We start from the raw sequence: 18,026 nt of genomic DNA, 5'->3' as shown, positions 1-18,026 counted from the left end.
TTAGATCATTGGATCATCTTGGCATGTGGCTCCTTAGAGGGTGACACGTGCTGACAATCCTAAGATGCTACTGAGGCAATGTTTTAATTCATCTGAGCATACACCAATGGTCTGGATCATTAGTTCTTTCTGCATAAAAGAAATTTACAAAATACTGCATCATTAATTAGGTATTTATATCCTGATACTTTTGTAAATAAAAATCTTCTTGATATTTGTAGAGCTTATATGATATTTGTATGATATTTAATTCATTCAATAGATGTAATTGCCATGATGTTCAATTGCACTTCATTGGGTGATTCGATTCGAAATAAATTTTTTTATATGATTATTATAGTTTGGCAAATGCATTTGAGTGATGAGTAGTCCTGCATATATTATGTAAGTTCTAAAATTCTTTATTACTTATTAAAGTAAAATGATAGGTAAGAATGTCTTTATAACTTTTCTCAAAAGTTATTATAGCAATATTTTTGATATAGGGAGGAATTGTTAGTAAGTTTAAAACTCATAAGAGATTTTCCATTAAAAGTTTTAAAATTAAACACATACAAATGCAAATTCTATATTAACAAAGTATTATTATCTAAAAATCTCTGAAATAAACAATTATTTCTAACATAAAATTCTCCGCCAGCACTTGGATTTTACCACGACCCTCTAGATTTGATATTTTTTCTTGGGTTGATATTTTTAAGGCCTACATGGTATGTATCTCAAATTTAACTTGTCAAACAGATGTACAACGACCATGCTGTTAGACAAACCGAAAACATACGACGGATGCAATCGAAAGGTGAGCCAATCCATTAAAAGTAAAATATATACCATTTAAAATATCTCAATCCAAGTGTAGCCCATCCGATGTTCTGATTGGCTCAATGTTTTGTCCACGTTATCGCCATGGTGGGTTGGATAGGTTGGATGGACTGGATGTTACACGTGTACCATGTCACCCCACAAGGCTCTACTTTTACAACTTTTTAAAGAAAAAAATAAATTAAATGCGGCATTTTCTGATTTCACCCCTCAAAAAACACTTCATTGTAATTTCCAACAGTCCAAGCGTTATTTGGTAAAATATGCATTAAAAATCGCGGTAAAAATGCCAAGAAAAATCCAAGAGTTTCTCTTTTCTTTCTCTCTCCGACTCTCTCTCTCCCTCTCTCTCTCTCTCTGTGCCAAGCAAGAGGTCTCTCTCTATATCAAGCGGCGAAGCAACCACCGCGACGCAAGCGCTCTTGGTCTCCCTCTCTCAGGTCTCCTCATCTCCCTCCCTCCCTCCCTCCCTCCCTCCCTCTCTCTCTCTCTCTCTCTCTCTCGATCTCAGTCTCTCCCTTGTGGTCGAGCATCTTCAATGTTGAATGCCGAAACCCTAATTAGGGTTTTACAATGGTGAATCCCTAATTAGTAATTTTCAAAATAAATACCTAATTTTCAATCTCTCTCTCTCTTTTAATGGGAAATGTGTGCAAGTTCTGGATCATCTCCCTGCCATGATTAAGCTGTGGACTAACGTTGGGGCATGTCCACTCATCAAGTGGACCATCTGTCTATGAAGAAACGGACGGTTTAAAAAAAATGAGCAATGGTCCACATTTGACACGCAGGCAAGGGCCCACCGATAATTGGAGCGGCCCACCTTTTGGGCCATACAGAGCAGCCCATCTGATGAACATCCGGATCATGCCAAGGGAATGACATGATTCAAAATCCCACATCAATAGCCATAACTGAGCTCTACAAGAGAAGTCGTGTCTGGCATACAATCCAGGCTCCAGAGTTTGGATGGTTCCGATTATCTGATCATTTCAGCATATGAGACCCAACACCGAAACGGGATTTGCTAAGGTACGGTGGCACGTGCCACATTATGGTACTGTTCATGTTATTAATACCACCATATAGAAGTTGCAGTCTTATAATCATGCTTCATTGATGATCCTAACCTCTGAAACTTGGTTTTGAATATGAGCCTTAAATATTCATCTTCAGAACATGAACGGTTAATTGTTTAAAATGCAATCCGGGGGTGAAAACCAGCCACCGCATGACTGCGGTATGGAGCCACCGCACCCTAGCAATGCCCCAGCGAAAGGTGCTGTATCGTTAGTCGTGATGGAGGCGATGAATTCCATTCACAGTCTGTTGCACCTGGAAAATGCATCAATCGTGTTTCTAGCTGGCATGTGCCTGTCTATCCTGGCAAATGAGCACACTTGAACATTCCTCTCCTTTCTTTGGAACTCCATCTGACAAGGTGGACGGATCACATTGTGTGGTCTCGTGCTCTTTGCCAACTGAGCGAAAACCTAAAAAGAGGTGTAAAGTGTTTTACAGACTGTTTTGTTTGGCTCTAAGTTGTAAACTGGTTACAAGTAAACAAATATCTGTGCTTGAATAAGGTAAAGTGTTTACAGCTTGTCATGAGGTATTTACATCAGAGAGAGCTTGGAGAGGTAAATTCCTATAAAATCTTCAAATGACATATAGGGGTTTCATTTAAGATGGATTGTTGTTTTGAGAGCCAATCTCAATAAAATCCAGAGCCAACCTTTATGCTAAACCAGCATTAGGTGGGCCACAGAAGTGGGCTCACTAATTCGAATGCCCTCTTACCTTTGATGGAATGTGATGGATAATACTAGGCTCTTATATTTTAATAAAAAATGGCCATATACATGTATGTAATTCAACTTTAATTGGCATATTGTGGGTCTGTTAGATGTATCATGAACCAAAAACGATGCTAACCATTAAATTGGAGGGATTGCGTCCTACCCCGCTCGTCTCCAGCTGGGAACGGGCAGCAACTTTGAGTGGCCACCGTGATGTATGGGTCTTATCCACACTGTCCATCCATTTTTTTGTATCATCTTAGGGTATAGACCCAAAAATGAGGCAGATCCAAGGCCCACGTGGACTACACAATGGGGATTAAACACTTACCGTAGAAAGCTTCTTGGGGGCCACAAAAGTTTTGGATGGAGCCTGATATTTGTGTTTTCTCTTCATCCAGGTTTATGTAACTTTATGAATAGGTTGGATGGAAAATAAACATCATGGTGGGCCATAGAAAAGTATCAACGGTGAGAATCATTATCTCTGCTGCTTCTTGTGGTGTGGTCCACTTGAGCCTTGGATCCGCCTCATTTTTGGGCTTATCCCCTAAAATGATACAAAAAAATGGATGGACGGTGTGGATAAGACCCATACATCATGGCAGCCACTCAAAGCTGCTGCCCGTTCCCAGTTGGAGACAGGCTATGGTAGACGGATTGCGTCCCTTGCAAAGCATCATATTCCAATAGAGTATCAACTCCCCCTTTTCTCATGAAACTATTTGAAATTCCTGATACATAGTAACGCGAGGTTCTTCATGGTGTCCTGCGTTAGAAATGGAGAGCAATTGATGTCTCTCTTGCTATCATCAAAGGTAGTTGAGAGCAATTAATGTCTCTCTTGCTATCATCAAAGGTAGTTGATAAATCTGTTAGTAGCTTCTCACTACTTCTCTAAAATCTCTTTCATTTCATCCAATGTTTGATCTCATCCATTGCAAAAGAAAACTCCCCCAAATCACTACCAACCCAAATAAATTCAACAGCTCATTCTTTTTCTTTCTTTCTTCTCTTCCTCCAACAAAATCCATCTTCTCTAAATCAATATTGAACATCTCATAGATAGATTGATAGAGAGAGATTTCAAAATTTCTTTCTAGCCATTACCTGTAATATGAAACATGGCATTTAACCAGGTTTCAGATTGCAGCTGAAAGATGTAATGACTTTACACGCTGTAAAGTGCTTGTAAAGTATTCATAGGCAATTGCAGGCATCTAAACAGCCCCTGTAATCTGATTACCTGTAAACTCTTTACAACTTGAGGATTTCACAATCATCCATATGACCCTTGAGAATTTCGATCTTCTTGGGTTTTGGAATTCAAGATTTCTGTGTTGCTTTGAGAATTTTGGATTTTGGAATGCCAGATTTTTGTCTTCGTTTGAGAATTTAGGGTTTTGGAATTTAAGACTTCTATGTTGGTTTGAGCATTTAATGTTTTGGATTTTGAGATTTCATTGTTGGTTTGAGAATTTAGGGTTTTGGAATTCAAGATTTCTATGTTGGTTTGAAATTTAGGGTTTTGAAATTCCAGATTTCTGGGTTCGTTTTGATGGAGTTGAAATGCCTTCCATTTGATCTTTGAAAACGAGGATTGTAGACAACATCAGGGTTTTTGGATTAAGAGTTTTTTCAGGGCTTCTCACAGAATTTGGTAAATAGTGGGGACAAATGGGGTTACTTCTGTACAATATTTGGCGTTTTTCATTCGGGCCGGTATTCCATACACATGGAGCTCATTTTTGGTGATCTGTACCATTCATCTGGTGGGTGCAGCTGTGGATGGGAAGTGGGATGGGGATCCCCTCCACTGGGCATTGTCGTCCATTTGATTGGAGGACTGGTTGGATGGTCCGTTTTGGCTCACTGTTGGATGGTTGTCTTTACAGTGTTGCCATTGCAGCACATGGCAGATGAATGGTTCGGATCAATGAAATGCGGGCTCCACCTCTACGGAGTGCTGAACCAAGTATTATGAACTAGGGATGTTGCATATTTTGTCAGGAACGGGTCAGTATTCTTATGTTGTGGGGATGTTGAGAGATATTAATGCTTCTTTATTTGAGCAAAGGGAAATGGTAGGTCGCAGTGATATCAACCTGGCTTGACATTGTGTTGCATAATCTTCACATAGTCACATGTACTTGAATTGTAGTCGGCAATTGCCAACTACCATAGTGTATGCAGATGATCCCAACTGTATGATTGCCAGGCCTCAAGCGAATAGCTTTTTACATTTTGGGCACTTGTTTGGGGGCCAACTAACAGACAGTTGGGATCGTTCAATTGGGGTGCCCTCTATGCACCTATTGTCATTGTGGAAGGTCATGAAATAATGACCATGCACATGCACTAACTGCATTCGTTTAACAAAATACAGAAGGAGAAAAGGAATGTATGAGTGGACATTTACATATCTTGACCATTCTCTTTATTTGTTTTGGATTTCTCAACCCCGCTTTGCTTCATTTTGTGCCCAGTTCTCGTTGGATTGGATGCGTTTTTCCCACAATTTGGATTGAGGATTCAAGATTTTAATGTCTTTCTTGATTTCCTCCAGTTATTGCTTATGGTGTTTGTCACTAAGAAGAAACTAGCCATGGTCGTGAGATAAAGATGAGGCGAAGGAAATGCAGGGTTTGGTGGCCCGAGCTGCTCTTATCTTGCAAACCCAACTCTGCCCTCCTCCTTTTTGGTTGGTTTGTCCCCTCCTCTTGCACTTCCATTGATGTTGTTGTAGCAACTGCAGCTCCTCTGGATCAGATCTTGCTCATGCGCTCCCAAGCTGATCTTCAGGTGCGGATCTCATTTTATTTCTCCAGTCCCATATCTTTTCCATCAGTTGTTGACTGGCCTTACATGTAGGATTGTCAATGGGCTGCACTTGGGCCTAGAAAAATAAAAATTTGGAATATGCCCAGCCCCCAAATAGTTCAAAATGCTGGCCAGAAATGACCCCGGGCCCTGCCTGTTGACAGCCCTACCTACAAACAATTGTTACCTAGGAACAATCACATAATTCATATAGCTTGATGTTTACATAGAATTTGGTGCACTTTTTATGTTGTAATTTGCTGTTGTTTGTGCTTGGGCATTGTAAATCAAATTTCAGGAATGCATCATTTGCAAAGAATAAATGAAGCTGTCGGACCAAACATTCGCCTTTGGAGGGGTTCTAATTGATTCGAGGGGTTGGAAGATAGGAGCTTATTAATCAACAAAAAATGCCAACCAGCAGGGAAAACAAGCGCGCGGCTACAAACACTACACAACATCAAAAGGGCCCAATCTAGGGAAAAAAACCTATGGTCCGTTTGGATGCATGGAAGGGAAAGGAAAGGAAACACCACTTCCCATGAAACTAATTTTCTATGTTTATGAAGACTTCTTTAGTGGGAATTAATGGGAAACACCATTTCTCATTGCTTCTTTTTGTTGGAAAATCAACAAATTTATTTTCTCACCTTCCCCCTCCTAAGAAAGGCATTTTTCCACAATTGAAGGAAAATGAATTTCTCAAGAGTTAAACACATGCCACCGCCCATCTCCAATCACCTCACATGTGTCACATGTGCGATTGTCCATCTTCTATTGTGCCACACACATGCCCCTATGCCACATGTGCCACCATTCATCTTCACTTGGGCCCCACATGTAAAAGGCACCTCCAATTTTCTAAGAAAATCTTATTTAAAAACAAACATGGAAAGCAAAGTTTCCTTTCCCACAATTTCCTGGAAATAAGGTCGCCTAAGAAACAAATTTTCCTTTCCCATGCTTTACTCAAATCGAAACAAGCCCCTAGAGAAAAGGGAACTAGAGCCAACAACCCAGGCCAAGCAAGCAAAGAATGTATAACTAACCAAACTTAGTGCCCACAACACATGCTAAGCAACAAAGAGAAAATATCTTAGCCCTCAGTCTGGCCAAGCAAGCCTCAAGCCACCTACACTACAGATCGATCAAAGATAATTGTTGACTATGAAGGCAAAAAAGCAGAGAGCTTGTAATCTGGATTAGATTCTTCGACGTCTTAAACCAGGAGGAAGATGCAAGAATAAACATAAAACTCGTAAACTTTCTAGCCATGGACGCACATTGCTTGGCTTTTATTCCACTTTACAATTGACACTTCGAGGGGCACTTCATAACCATTAATGGCGTTTGTTTTATATCAATATTATACTGCTCTCTAAAATGAAGCTGGCTCTCAAGGGCAAAAGCTATACCCTCAATCTGTGAACCCAACTCCCAAAATTCTTCCACTTAACTGACATTCCCAAGGGTGGAACTACCAAACTCATCCCAAATCGAGATGGAGGGCACATGGAGATTTTCTCCATTCAATAATAGTAACAATAGCCCTTGGGCGTGGCAAGGAAGGCATACCTCCAAAAGAAATAAGGTTCAAGGTCATAGAAATAGCTCTAGGGTGGCAAGTTAGGCTTGGAAAAAGTTCATGCAATGTAAAAAGTGGGACTACCATTGGAGTATCCCGAGGTGTGCCTACAAACAATAACCTGCATTGAATATCAACAAAAATGGCATGAAGTAAAGCGGTTTTGGAGGAAGATAGCCTCCAAAATATGTGGTTATTGCGTTCCTTGCAAATATGGAATATTGAAGCTGCAAAGCTAAGTCTATCTCAATTTCTATGGATTTGGAAGGGAATTTAGAGGCACCATTAATCAAGTAGTACTCAGGGGAGCTAAGCAAGGAAGGAGATAACGCCATCTTTGTGCATGTCTTTCTCCAAAGCTGGTAAGAGAATGAGCAGTTAAAGAACATATGAGAACAAGATTTTTTTTTTTTTTTGTGAAGATTGAACTTTTATAAAAAGGGAAGCCAAAGGAAACCCAAGAAACAAAACAAAGCCAAAGCCAAAAACAAATTCAGCTATACAACTCAAAACAAAGACAAAAGGGAAACACAGGACAAAAGAAAACCTACAAAACCAACCATACACCTCAAGTCGGCGGAAAGTATTTCTCTTAGAATCAAATTGCTAGTTTGTGAATGGACTGTTTCCACCCCAAGCTCAAGGGTTGTAATTTGGATTTCTTAGGGGTTTAGCTAGGTCGATGTCTTGGTGTCCTTGCTCTCCTCTTTCTTTCTTGTTTGTTGTTTTTTGTGCCTTGTGTTTAATAAAATTTGTCATCTTTCAAAAAAAAAATGATAGAAGAGAGACCTAAGGCTGACTAAGTGAGCCAACACATTTACAAACCAAGAAGGGAAGAAATGATACGACGGTTTGAAAGGTTAAGACTAAGCGACCAGTCTCCCACGTCCTGAAGAATTAGATTTGACACCCTAGATGACTGAGAGGAGAAATCCCGGAAGCAATGCCTGTTCCTTTCTCTCCATATAGCCTAGAGAGTCGCCAACATAGACAAACACCAAAGAGAGAAATCTTTGCCAACACCTCCTCCATGTCAAGTAAACAATAGGCTGTAAATCGAGTTAGGTATCACTTAGGGGGAAATGAAATCTGGCCAAGATAGACGACCGCACTTCACACCCAAAAGGGCAGTGAAGAAATAGGTGGTTGATAGATTTCATGTTGCCAAGACAGAAGAAAAACATTGGTACCATGTTGCGACGCTGCAAGTTGTCCACTGTGAGAATTTTGCCTGTCATGAGAAACCAAATGAAGTTGCGAAAACGATATCCTAAGGGACAAGCCTCTGATGAGTAAGAGGAAGGACTTAGAAGAGAAGCCACTTGAGGAAGAATGCGACCAGTATACAGAATCATCCACACCCGGGGAAGGCCGAATCCCTTCAAGGAGCTTCAAGAGATCTAAAAATTCTTCCAACTCATGCTTTGACAAAGGTCTCCTGCAAGGCGGGCCCCATAACCTTGAACCATTGTTTAAAAAAAAAAAATATGTAGTAGATGAGGAGAGATTAGAAACCATCCTGGTTGAACTGGGGAAAATAAAAAACCTGAGCTCTGTCACCGGTCCACCCAGAATCTGATTTATCTCCCATCTCCAAGGGCAAAAGAGATTCCTTCCAATAAAAGAAGCTTACAAGCAGCAATGGCCTTCCACACAGATGAGGCTTTGTAGAGGGAGGATTTAGAGAACCATCCTCCCTCATCAATAACATATTTGCAAGCTATAATTGCTCTCCACCATTTACCTGCCTCTATGCCAAAGCGCTAGAACCATTTTCCCAAGAGAGCTTAGGTAACATCTGCTAGAACCGGGATACCTGCTTTACCTTCCGAATAGGGCTTGTAGACCTCACACTACTGAGGCGATGAAATTTGCAACTATTAGAGTTTCCATTCCAAAGGAAACCTCTCCGAAGCTTTTCAAGCCTACTTAAGATGGACTTCGGGAAACAATATAAAGAGAGAAAGTAATTGCCGTAGCATTACTCTTTTTATATATTCAATTGATAAAATGAAATTTCAATGAAATGTCATTTTCTTTAGTCTTTCATATCTTCTCAAGATGATTTTGTTGTGATGTTTCTGGTTCTTTTTTCTCGTTCAGGAAATCCTTCGTTATGCAAATGGAAAAATGCCAACAATGCTACAGGATTGCTCAATGTTCTCTATGCTGGGATTCTTAGTCGATTACCACTATGAATGTCAGAAAATGATGGACAATCAAAAGAATGATCTTGATTGTGATAGTTTTACTCAGACATCGCAAAGTTTTCAAATGGACTTTACTGCCTCAAAGGCCACCAATTATGGAAGATTATGTCCACAACGTGATCAAGAGATATTCGGAAATGCAGCATCTACAGTAGATTGTGGAAGATGGCAATGTGGTTGCCACAAGCTAGATAGATTTGTAGAACAGTACAGACAATATTCTATTAACAATGGTAACTGGGTCCAGCTAAGCTCCAGTTCACAAGGGTTTCTTTGTAAAAAGATTGGTTGGATTCCCGATTTGCATCACATGCATTGCAATGGGGATCTATTATCTACTCGTGATGCTCACGTATGTAAGTCAGGAAGACCTTCTCTGGTTGCTTCTCATTGGAATCTCTCTGCGGATTCTGTTTAAAATCCTCTTTTTCTTTATCTGAGTGATTTCAGGTGATAATTTATGAGCCGCCGACTTTTGGCATACACCATTTCTCGTTGAGTTCTTGGAATTCTTCAGAGCATGCTAAAACTCCCTTCAAAAGACCTAAGTGGGTTGATGAACTCTACCAAAAACAGCCATTCTCTGACTTGGTAACACGGCAGTTCGGTTGTTGTGGATTGATATTTCTCAAATTCACCTGATTGATTTTCAACACTTATGATTGCCCACTTACTTCTATATTTATCATCTCTAAAACAGGATATAGTCTTTTTGGCACTCAACAGTGCATCTGCTGCGAAGGCATTCTTTGAGGGTAGTCTAGGCCCCAGAAGTTCCTTTCAACAGTTTCCAATTATTTCCATGTAATGTATTATTTCCTAATTGTCTCTTTATGTTACCATTACACTTTTTTACCTGTTACGTTTCGTTATGCGTTTGACAGTGTATTTTGCCTTTTCAGGTTGGTAGCTGTTGCATGGCGTTCAATAGCCATGTTTGTGGCTTCATTCTTCACTTTCTTCTACGTCATTCTTCATGTATGTCATGGGTTCCTCAGTAATGCATCACTATCATCGATTTGCATGGTGGTAGAGAAAGTATTCAGCCATACGTGGAAGAATGTGCATATCCGCAGTTGTCAGCTTCTGTATTGGCCTATCTCCCTTCAAGGTAGTGGCTCAAGGTAATTCAACGAACCAAGCAAAAGCTATTCAGCCATCCTTAATCTTTTACATTTTGCTTCCTCACATTGCGCAATTTTCAGGTTGAAATCAAGTGTGGAATATGCACATAGAGCTGCATTACGCCATCATTCTATCTGGTCGAGTATTTTCATCGATGTTCTTTTGGGGAATGTTGTTGGCTGGGCACTGTTACTTTATAGGGAAGCTGTGTACTTCTGGATTTTGCACTTAGTCGGCAATGTTACAAATAATCTATTGCGTTCAGGATGCGTGTGGCTGATGGGTGTTCCAGCTGGTTTTAAGTTGAATACTGAGCTGGCAAGAGTTCTTGGCATGCTCTCACTCAATGCAATTCAAATCTGGTCTACCCTCTGGTTTTTTATCGGTTTCCTCTTCAGGCATTTCATTAAGGGGCTTGCCATTTCTGGTATCGTTTTGGGGGCGACTATACCTGCTGCTCTGTGCATAGACATGCTTAAACTTGCCACATTACATCTTTCAACTCTTCATTGGTTGATCTCGCTTTTATATTCGCAGCAGATCCAGGCTTTGGCATCGCTGTGGCGCCTTTTTAGGTAGTTTTCATCCTTGAGTTAGGGTTAATAACTTTCCACTATTATTCTTGACTGAATTGTGAAAAATTGATGATGAGCACATTCAAATCTGCCACTTAAAATTTAAATCTCTTGAACTTGCTTTTCTTTTTTTCATCATCAATGAAATTAAAAGAAGAAGAAGAAGAAGAAAAGATTCAGTTGATGAGGAATAAGGGGCCTTTTTTGAGTTTTTCCTTTTAAGCTTTCAAAACAACAATGGCTATATTGCCTACTTCCATTGAAAGAAGCGCACTTGAAAAAAAAACATTTAAGTTTCCAAAGAATTGGAATATTGCTGACTTCTCATAAGATTGAGGAGTTTCTTTTTTCTTTTTTCTTTTACATTAAATGATAAAAAAGTTTTATTTATTTATTTTTATTTTTATCATTTTGAATCTAGGTTATTTAATTGGAAATTCGGTAGTAATGTAGTTCTCTTTCTGTGGGGATTGAGTAATTCAAAGTTGATAGTTCCATTCCTGATTCTATAACTGTTCTTTTTCCCTGCTTCAGTTGACTGACAATGCTTTTAAGTTGCTTGCAGAGGTCTTAAGTGGAATCCACTTCGGCAGAGACTAGATAGTTATGACTACACTGTGGAGCAACATGTCGTTGGGTCTCTTATCTTTACACCTATACTACTACTGCTTCCAACGAGTTCGGTGTTCTACATTTTCTTCACCATTATGAATGCCATGACCAGTTTCATCTGTATTCTCATTGAAGTTGCTATTTCAGTTCTTCACGCTACCCCTTATGCTGAAATTTTCCTCCGGATGGTGAGGCCGAGAAGATTCCCTTCTGGAATATGGTTCGAAATCATATTGGGTCAGAATAGCAATATGCCTGCTCCCAAGCTCAGCTTCTCTAACGAAGACTATTCACCATCTGCACAAGAAAGGATGGCAGAGAAGAATGATAAGAAAGGATCAGGAGATATGGTTTCTGTTCTTCGCAGCAACTTTGCAACTTTAGGTAAGGCGATGCCCATTGAGTTATCAACCGAAAATTCTCTTTTCTTCTTTAGGCCTTGTTTGGAAACCATGGATTCTATACCAAACAATGGAAAAGGAAAAAGGTTTTCCTTTGATGTGACAATTTTTGTTGTTTGGATGTCAAAGAATAGGGGAGATTGCACCAAGCTATCATTATGCTTTTCCCTAATTTGTATTTTTGGCAAAAGAAACTAGCTGATTTTTGTGGGAGGAACATGAGATTTCCACTTGCTATACAAACAAAAACTCTAAATTGGAATCCATTGTTCAATAGTTCTCATGGAATCATCATCGGATAATATTGTTTTTTCCTAACCTTTCTTTTGATTCCACGTATCCAAACATGCCCTTGAAATATGTTCCAGTCACGACACTTCATACTCACCGATTAGTACCACTTGATCTTATCCTTATTCTTGTGGAAAATGTCCAATCCTCAGATATGATCACAATCCAGCTTCTCAAATCAGAATTACAACAGAAAAATGAGCGAGTGAATGTGTTCAAATTTTGCTCAGTTCTTTTACCATGGGGATTTCCCAAGCCTCAGAAAATACCCAAGTATAGTTTGCTTATGCTTCCAGTTCTGTGCATGTAAGATTCACGGTTCTGTTGTGCAGACTGTTGATTTGATGAGCCTCACTGTTGATGGGTGATGCCCCAAAACCTCCCAATTGGAAGATCTCAACACTACATTTTTTTTTTTTTTGCTGCTGCTTTTCCAGTGAAGTATGTGCCATTGTTTTTTCCCCACCTTAGCATTCCTTGGAGGCCAGTGATTGAGATATTAGGACTTCCAAATGTGGTATGTTTCCAGAGCGACATACAACCTGCCTTCTAAACCCCTCAGTATTGCAGTCCATGTTTGTGTCCCAAAAGGATGGTCACACTTCTGTCCCAAGTGGACTTGCTCCAACAATAGCTCAGCAAGTCAATGATCCATAGTCAGAGTCGAAGCCATGGTTGCCCTTCAGGTGCCGATTGCTTTCAAATTTTGCAAAAAATGCCTAAGAATTTTCATGTAAAGTGTAGGGAAGACAGGGTACAAGAAAAACATTCACATTCACGTGTTCATTTTCAAGTAAATCTGATTGTCAAATTCTAGCAGTTGTTCATATTCTCATTCAGGTAAGTATCAAAACACAACCTGTCAAACAGTATCCAAGATGTCGGTAATTTGCCCATATAACACTTGTGATACTAAATAGAAGCACATAAATTTTCTCTATCCCAGATGGCGTTGCTTCACTTTTTAAAATGGTGGCACTGCTTGCCTCATGTCATCCTCTTCCTCCTCACCACCTTCATCTGACACCACCTTGCCTAATTCATTTGGCACATCCTCCTTGCTATCTTCTTCTCAATTGGCTATTTTTCGAATCAAGGTTAAGATCACCTCTCATTCACAATATGATTATGTGTGATACAACTTGCAAACTACCTTTGCTTGTGTATCCAATTGATAAGTTGGGTTGTCTTTGGTATAGGAAATTGCGCTTTCAACATTTCAAAGGTACATTCAACAGCATTCTGCTATGATGCATGCCAAACATTAAACAACTGCTTATTCCTAGGTCGACGACCTGACTATGATCCGTCTAGAATGGGCCTTGCCTCATCCACAAAGGGGTCCATGATTTGAGGCCCATGCTTTGGATACTGTAATCATCTAGGTAATGGCTATCAAATGGATAGAAAGCAAAATAGTTGGTTGTCCAAATTCTAAGGGAAAAATCAGGTGGTTAAACTGCCTGCTATAAAGTCACCCAATTTGGACTGCAATGCATCGGGATTGCCTAAGAGAGTCGCCACAATTTGAAGGGAAAAATCAAATAGAAGAAAAAAAGGGAAAAATCAGATGGTTAAAGCACTTGCCATGTGTACATGCATGTAAGAGAACGTGTTTACATCCCATGAGTATGTCAAAGAGGCACATTATGTGAGATCTAATCCATCCATTGGGTGGGCCAAACCAGGCAAGGTGCTCTTATTTGTCCAGAACCCAACTCAAAAACCTAGATCCAATGACCCGGTGGTACCCAACCTGATCGGATCTGGGTACAAATCTTCAAGAACTAGACCCAAACCCGGAAAGATCTGAACCAGTTAGCCTGGGTAAGGGTACTACAGGTCCCGACCCAAACCAGACCTGTTGGCAGCCCTATTATTATGCAGAAAACCATGTGTCAAATTGGGAGCCTCAGCAAGATGTAAATCTGCCAAGTCTCAGCACCCTGCAATCCCTTGTTACGTGGGACCTGTGTGTTGAAATATCATTGGTTGATTTGCCTATATTATTGCGATTGATTAAAAGTTCATATATTCTGTCTTTCATTGGAATGCCTGCATCATATCGGTGAACCTCTTCTTTCCTCTGCTACATTGGCTTCGTATATATACTGTGAAGTTCTGCTAACACGGGAACTACTGCAGGCCAAGTTATCTTACCTCACTATAGGAATGCTTTTCGTGGGGTTTCTCTATCTTCTGCTGCTTCATCTGCTTATGGAGTTCTCAGTGGCCAAAGGTAATTTTCATGTGTTTTCACTTTTCAGTTGTTTCTTTGAGCATTATCTCTTATACCATTTGTTCAAGTCCCGTTTCCGTTTCCGTTTCCATGTTCATTAATCTTCAAGGGCCTTGTTCGGAAAAGGGGACGGTCTTGACTCTTTCGGATTTTTTCTGAAAGGATTTGGATCGAAGAAAGCTGGGCATTTGCTTTCTCTAGAATGTCCCATGCCAAAAGTGGAGTCATGTTTGAAAGGGTGCCTATTTTCAGATGGGTTTTCTTTCTTCTCGTGCCTGAAGAAACTGAATTAGGACTATACTACCAGTTTCGAGCAGCACTCAAACTGGCTCTTAATGATGTTTCTGAGTACATCGAGTTCAAGGCTTTCCAACTCAGTTATTTCCACCTTATTAGATGATAGTTTTAAAACTCACTGACTCGACTCAAAACTCAGCCGACTCGATGAGATTTCGAGCCAAGTCTCTGAGAAACTCTGTCACAAACTTGACTCGGTCTGAACTCAACAAGACTCATTAAGTAGCTTGACAATTCGACTGACTCAGTGTGGCTTGAACCGCGTTGGCTGCAAAGTCGGGAGCTTTTTAGTCACAAAAATAATGCAGCAGACAAGATCGAATTTTCATCATTTGCTAGAAGCGCAACCTTCTTACCAACGTTCCATAAGAAAAAGCTATGCTTTTCTGTACATAAACTTATATATGTAATGATTTTAAATATTTATTCACACCCCATTATATTCTTCAATTGTATATAATAATATTGAGTTGAGTCAATTTAAGACTCATTCTGAGTCTCCAAGTGATCCAATCCAAGTGGACATTGAGTCGAGTTGAGTTTTTGGGTTTTCGAACTATGTAATAGACTAGTAATAGCAATTCGATTCAGCACCACATCTAAGCTCACCCTAAATGTGACATCTTTCTTCTTACAGAATCCCATCCTCTTTGGGAACTGGTTTCCCTTCAACAATGCCTTGGTTTTCTCTCAGCTTCAAACAGTATTGGCGGCTATGCCGTGATTCAGTGCTCGCCGTCAGATCAGATCCATGATGTCTGCAGTCACAACGCGTCGGATCCAACAAAGGGGGCCCTCCCAATTTTCCTATGGCCCCCTGTCATGTTCTTCAGCATTTAATTTTGCTAGAAAATCAGGGAGTCATCATCAATGCACTTCTACGACAGACGATGGAGTCAAGAGAAGATTGTGCACTGGGAAGGTTTCTAGCAGCTTTATACATTGCACAGATTGGAATACCACAGTCCATTCATTGTAGCTGCTATTAGATTCTTTTGTAGTTTTGAGCTCAAGCAGTGCTTGGAATCATGGCATGATTTGGTGGGATGTGTGATCCTGATCGTTCATTCATTAAAAAAAATTCCTGATTTAGGAAAATCAAGGGCAGTATGGTTCCCATTGCATCATGAATGGATACACTTCCTGCACAAAAAGAAAAGGGAAAAAATGTAATTCTTGAATTCTGCTTTCGGTGTATTCTACAATGCCCAAGTTCAGTTTGTACAAATGGGGTCCATGGTTTAGTGGACCAAACCATTGATATGATTGGCCCCACTTTGGATTACCTGTACAGGAAAAATGTCCCTGATTGAAAATTAAATAAATCAATAAATAATCCTAGCCCTTCACTTGGTGTCCTGCAGATAGATGGTTAAAGATCATACAAGTGTCATCTGCATTCCACCAAAAAAAGGTTCAGTCCAATCAATAGGATCTTCCACTCAGGGAACCTTTGGTGGAAGTGTTATTCATGGCGAGGCTGATCATGTGGACGGTCTGGATCATTGACATATGGGTCCCGCTTATTTGAACTGAAATTTAGTCTACTGTACATATACCTAGCATTCATAACAGTATAACTGTGGACTGGAGCGTGGTGCATAAACGTAACTGGGATTGCGTACTGGGAAAGCTGTGGGCCCTATCCACACCATCCATCCATTGTACCAGCTCATTTGAAGGCATGAGGCCAAAAATTGAAGCAGATCCAAATCTCAGGTGGGCCACACCAAAGGAAACAGTGATGACTGAACATCTACCGTTAAAAACTTCTTGGGGGTGACAAAAGTGTTTGATCAGGCAGATATTTGTGTTTTCCCTTCATGTGAGTGTGACCTAATCAACAGGTTGGATGGTAAATAAACATTACAGTGGCCCTAGGAAGTTTTTAATGGTGGGCGTTCAATCACCACTGTTTCTTGTGGTGTGGTCCACCTGAGATTTGGATCTGCCTCATTTTTGGGCTAATGAGCTTTTCCAGTAGCACACAACATCCTGTTTACTTTGTACTTGTCTCCATCCATATAGACCATCCAATCAGTGTGTTTTCTCTTGGTGGACCATGCATAAAGCCTCATGGATCGGATGTTTCCATATATTCGATGAGAATCTAATTTTTTAGAAACATAAAAAAGAAAAAAGAAAAAACAGAGAGGTTTAATTCAGTAGTCCTGGTGGGCCAGTTAGTAGTTTGTGGGACATCCACTAGAGGTAGGCCCCCATCTATTAGTTGAAACAGTTCATCCAGTTGGATCCGCTAAGGACAGCTCACAGTACAAAAATCGCAGTGATAGGGTGATACTAATCATCAAACTGGTGGAATCTTACTCATTAAATAAAATATGAACCTGTAACCTTTAACCGTCCATTTGGAGGCCACCATCAGGGTCCTCGTATCATTCAATGGAGGGGATCTTTATTACATCAGAGGATAACAACAATGAGACCTGCAAAGAATGGTGCCGGGAAGATGGTCAATGATCAGACGGCCATGGAACCATCAAGTTGCTGGATCCACTGGCGTGAGAGGAGCGATTGAAGAGAAGAAACGACAATCATGATGTGGGTGCCACCTCAAATGTTGGAGTTCTTCTTACCACATCTACGGTGCCATTGCATTAAATGCAAGAGTCATATGTGGTGTGGTCTATTTGAGCGTTGGATCTGACGCATTTTTGTGCCCATGCCTTAAAATGATCTGAGAAAAAGGAATGGACGGCTTGGATGTACAGATACACCACGGTGGGCCCGCCCACATAACTGCCCGTTCGGGGCTAGAGACGGGCCGGGGCAGGACGCAATCCGCGTCCCTGTGGCGGTTGGCATGCACAAAAGGACGCGGATAGGTTGAGTAGCGAGAGTCGCTACTGAAGTTACGTCACCAAGTTCTGTGGACCCCGCTATGATGTATGTGTTGTATCCACAACGTCCATTCATTCGGAGATATTATTTTAAGGCATAAACCAGAGAACGAGGCAGATCCAAAGCTTTAGTGGACCCCACCAAAGAAAACAGTGGGAAGATTGATGCCCACCGTTGAAACCTTCCTAAGGCCCACCATTATGTTTTTTCAAAATCCAACCTGTTCAAAAGTTAACAAAGACATTAAAGAAGGGAAAACACAAATATCAGATTGATCTAAAACTTTCATGGCCTTTAGAAGTTTTTAATGGTGGTGTCACTCTCCCCACTGTTTTATCTGGCGGGGTCCACTGGATCTTTGGATGTGACTCGTTATTTGAATATTACA

The 18,026-nt window shown here is 40.4% G+C and overlaps 1 protein-coding gene across 8 annotated transcripts; it reads left to right on the top strand.

Annotated features, from left to right (window-relative positions):
• The first annotated feature begins 1,131 nt into the window (after window positions 1–1,131).
• On the top strand, window positions 1,132–15,878 carry LOC131217193 (uncharacterized). 8 transcript variants are annotated; one of them, XM_058212008.1, is made up of 11 exons: window positions 1,132–1,262; window positions 1,614–1,854; window positions 5,188–5,423; window positions 9,130–9,588; window positions 9,687–9,827; window positions 9,937–10,040; window positions 10,139–10,360; window positions 10,442–10,936; window positions 11,502–11,932; window positions 14,386–14,479; window positions 15,414–15,878. In XM_058212008.1, exons 3-11 carry the CDS (start codon window positions 5,244–5,246, stop codon window positions 15,529–15,531), a joined length of 2,244 nt encoding a protein of 747 aa, XP_058067991.1. In that variant the 5' UTR covers window positions 1,132–1,262; window positions 1,614–1,854; window positions 5,188–5,243; the 3' UTR covers window positions 15,532–15,878. The 8 variants fall into 8 exon arrangements, with proteins under 8 accessions (XP_058067991.1, XP_058067997.1, XP_058067995.1 ...); XM_058212015.1 differs by lacking the exon at window positions 1,614–1,854 and adding an exon at window positions 4,517–4,637 and having other exon boundaries at window positions 1,156–1,262; window positions 5,108–5,423; XM_058212013.1 differs by lacking the exon at window positions 1,132–1,262 and adding an exon at window positions 4,517–4,637 and having other exon boundaries at window positions 1,322–1,854.
• The last annotated feature ends 2,148 nt before the right edge of the window (window positions 15,879–18,026 follow it).

This window comes from Magnolia sinica, chromosome 10 (genome assembly GCF_029962835.1).
Source record: "Magnolia sinica isolate HGM2019 chromosome 10, MsV1, whole genome shotgun sequence".
Classification (NCBI taxonomy): domain Eukaryota; kingdom Viridiplantae; phylum Streptophyta; class Magnoliopsida; order Magnoliales; family Magnoliaceae; genus Magnolia; species Magnolia sinica.
This window is presented reverse-complemented; position numbering and strand designations above follow the sequence as displayed.